This window comes from Tarenaya hassleriana, unplaced genomic scaffold (genome assembly GCF_000463585.1).
Source record: "Tarenaya hassleriana unplaced genomic scaffold, ASM46358v1 Cleome4, whole genome shotgun sequence".
In the NCBI taxonomy this organism is placed as follows: Eukaryota; Viridiplantae; Streptophyta; class Magnoliopsida; order Brassicales; family Cleomaceae; genus Tarenaya; species Tarenaya hassleriana.
In genome coordinates this window covers 1,759,388-1,771,249 of record NW_010966881.1, presented here as the reverse complement: position 1 = coordinate 1,771,249, position 11,862 = coordinate 1,759,388, and the positions used below count along the sequence as shown (strand labels likewise).

The 11,862-nt window shown below is 32.0% G+C and overlaps 1 protein-coding gene and 1 pseudogene across 1 annotated transcript; one reads left to right on the top strand and one right to left on the bottom strand.

The window, feature by feature from the left end:
• Nucleotides 1-4,398: 4,398 nt before the first annotated feature.
• On the bottom strand, nt 4,399-6,441 carry LOC104823432 (annotated as a pseudogene).
• Nucleotides 6,442-8,253: 1,812 nt separating this feature from the next.
• On the top strand, nt 8,254-8,999 carry LOC104823431 (zinc finger protein ZAT11-like). Its single transcript, XM_010555001.1, has one exon. The coding sequence runs from the start codon at nt 8,348-8,350 to the stop codon at nt 8,873-8,875; it is 528 nt and encodes a 175-aa protein (XP_010553303.1). The 5' UTR covers nt 8,254-8,347; the 3' UTR covers nt 8,876-8,999.
• The last annotated feature ends 2,863 nt before the right edge of the window (nt 9,000-11,862 follow it).

Below are 11,862 nucleotides of genomic sequence, written 5' to 3'. Positions count from 1 at the left end.
ATTTTTTTTTTTTTTAAAAGTAAGTTTTTGAAGTAGAAATCTATTGAAGACGACCTTCCATTTATATTGTTGCATCAAAGTGTCAATTCAATTAATGGGAGAATCTTTTGTTTTTGTCGTTTTAGGTCAATTATTCTAAATATTATGTGATACACACGTCTCGTGCCAAAATTCATGACTCATCCCTAAAATCGAGATAGATATTGATGGGAAATCAGAATTTGTAATTTATACGTCTATTATGAGAATTTAACTTCTAATATAGGGATATTTGATGCAACCTTTTTTTAAATACTATTATTTTAAAAAAAATATTTGTTTAGTTTTATATTAAAATTACTTTATATTGGGATTTTACTAATAACATATTATTTAAGAAATATATAATTATTCAAAATTTATATGAGATTCGTATATAGTTATATATTTTTTTTTATTTATATCACCCAAATATTCGATTTTTGGATAAATTTGAGTTCTATAGAATATTTTAAATAATTTATTTTTCTCTAATTTTATCAACATCAATTTTAAAAATAAATATTATTATTGTATATAATAAATTAAATTATATTCTGTAAATACTATATAATGGAATTTTGTCTTATATAATATCTAATAGTTAATTTAGTATATGAATTAATGGTATTACTGAAGTTTTATGATAATGGACCACATAATTAAAAAAAATAGCCAACAAGCATTGCATATTTATTCAGTTGTAATTTAACATATCCTCTATTAAAATGTAATTAATCACTAATTTAACATTTTTAATACAATTAAACTGTAATTAGTCGCAATTTTAATAATTTATAACAGCTTTTTCGAACAGTTTACATCAATTAAATGACTACAATATCCTCTAAAGGTTACTATAGGCATTGTTGAAGTTGATTTGATTATCTTAATGCCATCGCTGTTTTGCTTACAAATTAATAAAAAAAAGTGATAAATGTTCTTTATAATTAATTAACAATATTTTTTCATATTATTATCATTCATCCAAATGTGACCAAAGAAATTGCTCTAAAATAAAAAAAATGAAAATGATGAGAGTTCACTTTTTTGTAGAGTTATCATTACTTGGTTTGTATTTCTTTTATTATTAAAATTTTATATGATATATTTGAAGTGATTGGATTAATGAAAATAATAATAAAATGTTTTACAAATTGATATAAAATAATGATCAAATGCATGGAAAACCCCATGCTGTGTTAGTATTATAAAAAAAATCATATTGGTGCATGCATTCTCATATGCTTTAAATGCAAATATTAGTTTATTATAGACATCCTTTTTATTAATTGCGTTTACTAATGAAGGAATGCAACTGACCAAACTCTGACTAAAAAGGTGAAATATAAAAATAACAAAATAAATCAGATGTTGTTGGGATAAATACAATCGCAAAAGAACAACACACGAAAGCCAAGGTGAATCTTTAACTTTGATAATTTCCTCTAAATCTCCCTTAATTTATGGGTTTTTTTCTTCAATAATGATGTTTTTGAGGAACATCTAAACGAAATAATATCTATTTTTTTTAATGAAATTTAAATTAAATATCAAAATAATTTAAACTTTAATTTAAATAGCTAAAAAAATCGAATTTAAATGAAAAATGAAATGTTTTACTAAACCATCCATATATGCATATAATAAATTGATAATATTTGATTATATAAATTTTTAACAAATTGATGTATTTATATGTCTTTTATAAATAAACATATGAATATAACCAATATATATGCATTATAATAAGATTTTTATTTTATGAATAGATAACGTATAGAAAATTAACAATTTTGAAGTTATTTTTGTCTCTAAACATTGCGGAGAAAAAAATTTAAAGCAGATACGTTTAATCTACACAATAATATTAGTAACTTGGTACTCAAAATCAATTGCTGTTTCTAAGAATTAATAAAAAAAATATATTAACTTGGTATTATAAGTATTTATTTCCCGAACTTTCTATTATTCGGAATATATATAATTTTATCAATAGTTTATCGACAACCGTTTTTGTAAATATCAATTATTTTTTAATACTATCAGATTTTCTATATTTTAAAATAATTTTAGATAGTCAGTCCGTCGTTATCTTAAAAGTGGCAGAGACCTAATGGCAGTTGTGGTTACGGGTCACTGAGTTTGTACGTAACACAAAAATACACACATACACATATATATATAAATAAAAATTAAATTTAATATTCTTATCAAGAGACTGTTACTAAGTTTAGCCTTTAACATACATGTGTTCATAAAATTAATCAACCCGTAAACTTCCAATGTACTTTTTTTTTAAAAAGATTTAATATATTTTGTATTATATATAAAAAAATGATAATAGCATATTTAATGGACATTATTTTTAATTGCATAATTTATTATTCTTTTTTTTTAGATTTTAATGTTTGAAATATGTGCGTGTGTGTATATATAATGTATTACCAGATTTTACATTCGAATTTAATTAAACAAAAATCATCTTTTGCTATATCACCTTCTAACGTAACGTATCAAATCTTTATTTTATTACCCGTAGGTTAATATGTTTTCAACAAATAGTTATTAAAATATACAATAATAAATATATAGAAATAAAAATGTAGCCATTCAAATATATGAAAAAATTTGTTATACTAATTTGGATGACAGAAAATAGTATACATGTAAAAAAAAAAATTTTAAACAGAACTTAATTGTTACGTCGTCGTATTAACATATCCTAAAAAATTAACTTTGTAAATTGTATGTTATCACTACCAAAACAAAAACATACTCTTCAAGTTAGTCAAGTGATATATACACACACACACACATATATATATATATATATATATATATATATAAGCCGTAACGTCCCAATTAGGAAGAAACACAAGGAAAATAAAATTTTAATTTAATAATGAGAGTGGGAATGGACCGAACTCTTTAGAAGAAGAAACCAAGGTGGGTTGATTGCTTGTTTTGGTTAAACACTCCAAACATGAAACACCCACCGTCGATTAGTCAAAATCCAAATCCAATATTATATTTTATGTAATTAACGGCTACAAAGTTCTAATTATCAATCTTTACTGTTCTTCTACCCAGACATTTTTGCAGGTTAAACGGATATCGTTTTTGACTTTTTTTTTTCTTTTACCACGGAGTAAAAGGAGATATCTTATTTCAAAATTATATTTGACAGAGATCCATAATTGAGTTTAGATTCTTAAAATAGAATCAAAGCAAATTGAATAATTATAATTTTAGAATAAAATTAATTAACTCAGAACTAGATATAAAAATAATTAATCAAAATGAGTTTTTTTTTCTAATGAAAATTGAATTCCAGTTCGAATGAAATGTGAACCATAGTGAAAGTGAGGTAAACGTTAAATGATATAATTCTATTAAAATAGTCGAACATAAATCCAAATTATCAACACATAAATTCACCACATGGACAATATAGCAATATGTTTATGTGTATTTTATAAATTTTAGGCGAACGGCTGGGCAAATATTGTCAAACAAAGTTGTTGGCACCTCACATAATATAAACTTAAATAGAGAAAATTTACTTTGCTTATCGAATAATTATGGTAATTTCTTCCTCCATGAAGGTAACTTTTACAGTTTGAAGTTGTATCTTATTAAGCAACGACCCGTCCACCAACAACCTATAACCAAGGTTTCTCGGATTATGAGTCCATTCTAACGTAACAAAAAAAAAAAAAGCTATTTTTTACCGCGTGGGAAAAAAACTAATGTTGGAAAAACTTAATAAATTAATTAAAAAAACCATAGAATTTTGACGTTTATGATTGATACCGATTCTGACACGTTAACCGGTTCGTAGATTAATGAACAAAAGATGACATTCAATGAAAAGTCTCGGAGTTCTGGTTTAGACCCAGAATCTCCATTTACAATCCTTCGGTTCCGGATTTAGAGTTCTAAACCGGATGGTATACATCGGTTTAGTGACGTGATGAAATTATTTGCTGTGGAAGGATGGACAAGCATTTTATACAGTTCTGATTACTGATTTAAGATTTTTTTTTGTTTTTTTTATAGATGCCTAGGTCAAAGTGGTAATTTGGGGATTCCGGTTCGCCCTTGCCGGCCGCCGTCTGCGATGGGCTCGTCCAACTCAGACCAGGATCTGAATCTTTCTATTCTCAGCCTCGACCTGAACCCGTGGACAGCCGAACCCTCGCTGCACCTCACAGATATCCAAAACACGAATACCTTATCCAACCACGAGATCGTGCTCTAACCGAAAAACCCGAAAAAGATGAGACCAAAATCGGGTAAATTGAAAAAACTCGGATACCCAACCGTGAACCACCCCTAACATGCAAAATACGAACCATATTCATTTGCGCAAGGAAAAAGAGGTACAAAAGCAACTACACTCCACACAAGTTTATGCAGAACAATGTAAATGAGCATATATCATATAGAATTCGAGAACTGCAAATCAAAAACCTCCCTTAAGGGCATGAATCATCTCCACATTACATCGAATTAAGTTGTTCCAGCTTCTAACTCGTCGTGGATAAACCCAAAAAACCAAGTAGAGTTAAGGATCCAAAAACCATTTCTGCAGTAGAATACTAGCTGGGTCTGGGTGGCTGATTCGGATGGCCGCAATCTTCGTTCTAAATGCTCGGCCGATGTTCTTCCGCAGTGCAGCTATATCTTTGAAGAGTGACGGCATGGATACCAGAGTTCCTCTCTGTCCATATAGCTGTCATGTGATACTTGCCCCTGTCTGAAACAATTTACTATCCCATCTTCCACTTAGCCAATCTAAGATATTGTCCCATGATAACAGAGCAGGAAGGTTTCCCCATTTACTGAGAAAATAAGTAATGAGTACCTGAAGTGTAGGACAGAGAAAGAAGAGATGATTTCTGCTCTCTTCCTCAGACCCGCAGAAAATACATACAGCGTTTGTCTGAACTCGCCACACTCGCATTCTATCTTTTGTTGGGCAGCGGTTGGTGTACGAATAGCCAAGTGATAAAAGAATGCTTAGGTGTGTTATGTTTACATCATACCAAGTTTGCCCAGGTTACCTTCGACTTGTCCCTCTTAATGTATTTCCAAATTTCCCTTGCGACGAATCTCGAGTTGTTAGAGTTATCCACTTTCCATTCCATAGTGTCCTCTCGGTTGTGTAGAGTTATTCTCCTAAGATAGACGTGTAGATTCACTATTTCATCCGACCTTGCAGCTGGTAACCCCCATATGTTCCCTCTATACACATCCGCAACTTTGGCTTGCTTTGGGATGCCTAGTCGCTCGGGGCCGTCACACCTTTCATGGCTAATAGAATTATTCACCTCATTGTTGTTATGGTACTCAACTCTTTGATCAAGCCATTTCCCGTTCTGCCTTCCCTGCGAAGAGCTTCGTTCCGATCATGTTATCCATGAAATATTCTCTGTAAGGGTGATTCCAGGTGACAAGTTTCCAAAACTTGTCAAACTGTTTCTCGGCCTCCTCCTTCTCCAACAATGTGTATATGATGATTCCTTGACAGAGATATGGTCGGAAATCTCTCGGTTCCTCCTTCACAAGCTCCTCATAAAGCTTCAATGCTTCGTAATGCTTCCCTTCTATGCCCCGAATTTGGGCCACAATCAGCTTGAAATCCCCAAAATCCTTAGGGTTCTTCCCTTTCTTGCATTTTCCAATTGCTTCCTGAATTCTCTTCTCCACTTCTTTCACATCCCTACCTGAATCAGAATACGCCATAACACGAAGAGGGTCCCGGAATCACTTCAAACTCGTTTTTGGCTGATTCCAAATCTCCACTGTAGCTATAGATATTAGCTTTCAGCACTGACCATTCCTTCTCATCAGGTTTCAATTTAATCAAACGATCAAGCACCTCTATAGCTTCTACAAGCTTCTTAGATTTGATCCTCACCTCCATCAACGACCGTAAAACATCCACATCTGTAGGGTGACTTGCTAATTGCTCCTCAATCGCCCTCTCTTCCTACTCCAACGAAATTTCTTCCTTCGTCTGCTTGAATGATTCCATCAACGGCACAGCGACGGGAGCCTCAATCGCCGGCGGTTTGAGCTGGAGATTCATGAAGAAAAACGCCGTGGCGACTGTGAAGGTGATGCAGGTGGATTTGAGGAGGCGTGAAGGAAGAGATTGCGACACAGAAAACCCAGGGTTTCGAGTTTCGGACGATGAAGAAGCTCTGATGGAGGTACATTTGAGAGAGGAGGCCGATCGGTGCAAGGATCTGAAGGAACACGAAGAGGTGTAACTGAACGGCAGTTGAAATGGCTGGAGATGGAGTAGTAATCTTCCTAGAGGATCCATGATTGAGTAGAGAGCAGGAGAGAGAGATAATAAACCCTAGAAACCCCACAATGGCTAAGTGAGGGGGGAGGAGGAGGAGGAGGAGCCTCCCCGAGAATATCCCGTTTTTCTGCAGGACAAACGGTATCGTTAGTGAGATGATATCATTGGGCCTTTAATGGGCCGATGATACTATTGGGCCTTTAAGTTTGGCATCGACTGAGGAGATAAGAAGACCGTCTTGGAAGAATCGTAACGAAGATTCAGTATTTCGGGAAACTTTCCACGAAAACGAAGTCAAGATGGGGAGCCAACAGAGTTTAGAAATAGAAAGTATGATCGGTTTGGGAGCTATGTTTGGTTAACCAAACCGACTGAACCGGTTTCAACCGCTAAGCAAGTAGCAGCCACCGCTTTCCTGTACCTAATTCGTTTGGATACTTTCGTTAACCAAATTCATTTTTTATTATATAAATTAGAATTCTACCTAAGATTTCGGTTACATCTATCTATGAACATGAAATGATATCTACTTTGAAAGATATAACCGAAGTCTTGATTTGGTACGGTATGAACCGACCAAATCTCGGTTTTGAGAATATCATGGTTTCTTGACGTACCGATTCCAGCTTAGCCGCCATTTTAGTCTCCATGACTGAAAAAATATATTATAAAGTCAAAATAAAACAAAACCATAACATATTTTGACTTTATTAATGCTTTTTGTTGACAATGAAATAAAATCCGTAATGTTTTTTATTGTTTTGAATAATAATTGGACAATTAACTCGTCGTCACGATTACATCACTGATGACATGTGTATATGTATATTTTTATTACTAAAACTAGTATTAATTAGTAAAAATAAATTATCTAAAATAAATAACTAATACTTTTTTCTGTTAAAAAATTTAAAAAAAAATTCTATTTTTATCGTGTGTCACGGATAATGATTTTTCTAAAGTCTTTGTATAATTGTTCAGAGACGTAACTCTCTTAAAACCGACAAGGAAAAATACATTTCAAATCATAAAATCATTTACTAAATTACTAAACATCATCATCATTATCACCATTATTATTATTATTATTATTATTATTATTATTATTATTATTATTATTATTATCATCATCATCATCATCATCATCATTATTATTATTTTATGGCTATTTTAGAAATAAAATTAAGTCGGTACTACTTCTTGAATATATTATGTATACATGTTCCATTTAAATGCGTTTGAATAACGTGTTTGAAAAATTAGACGTTGAATTGGTATTTGTCAATGGTTACACTTCTGCTGTTTTCTTCCTTCTTTATTCAACTTGTGGTAGTTATATTCTTTCGGAGAGTGCGAACTTATTTACTTTTAAGTTTCAAATAATTATAATATATAATGCATATAATTATGTGGATGTATTTTTAATGCAATCTTTACAATACAATGGTTTATGCGTAATTATTGATTTATGTACACGGTGCTTGCTATTTCAAATTAATTTTATATATAAACCGATTAGTATTAAAATTCAAATTAATATAAACTAAGTTTGCTGACAATTTTTGAATGTATTTACTGTTTTTTGTTGACTGTAATTATACTGCGGTTCAGATTTATCCTTCAGATATTTCGAGGAAAACGTAATGAAAACAAATTTATTTTATAGCTCACCTATAGCGACTTGGCTTCTGAATCAATGACGAAATTGTCCACGGTTTTAGAGCACGTGGATTATACTTCACGTTGTTGATATAAGGGTAATATTGGTATCTCAGTTTGTCCAAGTCAAAGTAGTAGTGCTTTTGTGTTCGGCGACCTGCTTTGGTCAACGAAAAAAAGTCAAACTTCGAAAGCTTCTTACCTTTATAAATACTTTGGTGCTCCTTCAACATGGCAATCTTCATTACAAACTCTTCAGCAGTTCTTCTTTCTGTCTTTTTTTCTCTCTGAATCCCAAAAAAAAAAAAAGATATCTGTAATCGTCATTTTTATTTCTAGATTCCTTGAGATATGAAGAGAGAAAGATCAGATTACGAAAACTCCATCAAATCTCTCGACATCGCAAAATATCTGATCCTACTTTCCGAGACCTTTGCAAATACACCGATGGTTACAAACCAATCCGTCAACGAAGATACAAACCATTTCGAATGCAAAACATGCAACAAGAGATTTTCTTCGTTCCAAGCCCTGGGAGGACATCGAGCGAGTCACAAGAAACCTAAATTGGTAGGCGAGCCGAAGCATAACAACGGCGCCGATAACGATAAAACGCACGAGTGTTCGATATGTAGACAGTCGTTCGGCTCGGGACAAGCTCTCGGGGGTCACATGAGACGACACAGAGCGGTCATATCGGCCGAGCCAGTGATCCTCTGTCCGAAACTTCCCGCAGTGTTGCCTGTCCTGAAGAGATGTAACAGTAGTAAGAGGGTATTGTCTTTGGATTTGAATCTAACGCCGTTAGAGAATGATCTTGAATACGTTTTGGGCAATACTTATTTGTCTCCCAAGATCGATATGAACTTTGTTAGTTAGTATTTTTTTTTTTTTTATCTTTTCCAAATCTGTTGTGATCATTGTTTGTTTTTATTCTAATTCTTTGATTTCTTTTCAGTCATGTAAAGAAAAAATCATAATAAAATGATTTCTGTTTATCTCATATGAAGTCTTTTTTGTGCGATGATTAATGTGATTTTTTAACCGCGGTGGACATTTGGGGTTTCGGTTATTTTTCTTTTTTGTGAGAAATTATATCCATTTATGTTTTATGATAGTTTTCAGTTTCGATACTCGGTTCGGTTATTGTTCGGTTCGATTCTAGAAATAAATTTTATGAATATATTTTGTATACGTCTTAATCAAAACACATTTTATGAATCTATTTGTAAACTCTTTATTTTTCAACATTAATTTAATAAATTTCTTATCCACTAAAGAAACTAATCATAACAATATGTTACATGGATCGTGAATCATAAAAATATATTTAATCACTATAACTATATTGTTATTTGTTACAAAATGGTCACATCAAGCCTAAACCGTCCGTTGAATACGTTTTTAGGGATGGACATAATATATGAAAAACCGAACCGATCCATTATTTGATTTATCTTCGAATCGAAAATTCGAATTTTTAGAATTCACAGATCGGATACGGATATTTGTTTCAAAATATTTGTCGGATACGGATAACAAAATCGAATATCCGATATATCCGATTCAATCTGTAATTTTTATTAATATTATTAAATATATGAATATGTTGGTAATTAGTTTATATTATGGGGTCATTCTGAAAAAAGAAAAAAAAAACTAGGGTTTAGGGTTTGTTTATTTGTTTTCACCTGTCGTCAAGTTTCCCCAATTGCTCAGCCTCCCTCTCTCCCTCTGGTTTCTTCGCATTTTCATCGATTTTGACATGTGTTTAGTCTGAGGAAACATTTGGAAGGTACAGAGTAGATTTGTGTTCGGATTGGCTTTTGGTTTGGCGAAGGATGCATTAGTTTAAATCATCCTTCTCTCTCACTTTCGATTCTCTCAGTCTCTCTCATCTCTCATACACTTTCAGATCTCAACCTTTCTCGGCCTCCATCGCCTCTCTCGATCTCAGGTCCGATTTCAACCTCTCTTGTCTTCTCTCAATTACTTGGTTAAAGTTTCTCATTCGATTTCGATTTTCCTGTCGAACCGTATGTACACATATTTGTACAGAGAATATAAATATAGTTTTTGTGTTTATTTGGTGAAATTTGTTTACTGGAATCCACTTTTTGAATTTTGACTCAGAATGTGTTTTGGGTTTTCTGATTCAGGGTCAAAAAGGATAAGTATTTCCGCCCCTTCGATCTAGATTTTGTAGAAGTAGCAGAATAGGGCAAACTTCACGGATATACCAAACCTGTCGCATCCATTTCGTTGATACACACCAAAAACATATGGAATTAGTAAAAGACGTTCTTACCCTTAAAAAAGTTGGAAAAGACTATAATAACCTCGACATTGAAAAAAGGTATATATCAACATATACGCGTGTAACATAAAAACCGGTCATTGTATATCCAAAAAAAAAACCGGCCACTTAAAATTTAAAAATAAAAATTAAAAATCATACAAAAAAGATGTTGGGATAAAAATCGAACGAATATAGAAAGTCGTAAATACAACAAAAACAAAGTTACAAAGAAATAGTTGCAATTGTAACAAAAAAAAGAGTAGCAATTGTAACTGAATTCGTCTGAATTTGAATTTGTGTAAAAAAATAAATATTGAAATTAAACATAGACAAATTAAAGCACGAATTATTTAAAAACCTAACAATTGTGTGTCAAATGAGAAACATTTAGAAAATGATTTATGGTAAAATTTATATAAAATCGATCTTGTGTGTAAAAAACAAATATAGAAAGTCGTATATACTACAAACAAAAGTGGTAAAAAAAGAATAACAATTTTGATCAAATAAAAGTGGGCCCAACCAAAAATAAAAAAACGACGTTTTGTCTCGGGAATCGGCCAAAACCAAATATTTACGACTTGATCACAACTCATTTGCCACCAACGAATTCTTATAAAATTGTTAAAAGATCGCGAATTTTGACTCGATTTTGTCAAATAATGATAGAAATCTATCAATTTAATGATAATAATCGGTTTACATTAATATTTTCAACAAATTTAATATTTTGGTATATTTTATATAATATGGTTGAGTGTGTTTATATAAGTTTAATATACATTTGGTCTTACATATCAAGAATTATACCAAATTTTTAATAAAATTGTAATTTATGACTTAAAACTCTTTTTATTGATATAATTAATATATATCTATCACCATTCAAAAAATTATCGACAAAATACATGTTTTACGTATATATTTTTCTGATTTACGAATTCATAAGCAAGTCGTATTTAAGTCGTAATAAATTAGTTTCGACAGATAATAAAATAAACGTACACGTTTTTCGATATGTCAGATATTTATCTTCTTACACCGCAGAGTTTTTTAGTTAAAATATGTTAGGGTATTTAGTACATTTTATATACAGGGTTAAATAGGTCATTTTATCCCTATTGGAGTGTAAAATCTGATAGAAATTTTTTTTACAATTCCAGAGGTGTATCAATGATAGCCCTGCGACCCGCGAGGGGTATTCTTGAAGTTTGCCCAGCAGAATAGCAGTTTGCCTGAGTTCTGATTCTGTCTTTGAATGAAAGCTAAGATGATGCCAATGGTCTGGAGAATGACTGCTTTCGCGTTGGCTTCTGCTTCAGATTTGGTTCAGATTCATCCCCTGGGGAGAGATACTCTGAACAATTTCTTACATTGTTCATCTTGTCCGAGATCGATTTTTTCCAGTGCTAGAGACTGCACTGCAGTATGTCTTACAGAGAGAGATTGCGATGTGGGTTTCATGATTGTGACGTTGTGGCTGCTGTTGATTTGTTCGATCGGATGGTTCGGTCTCGTCCCTTTCCTTCCATCGTTGATTTCAATAAACTATTGAGTGCAGTCATGA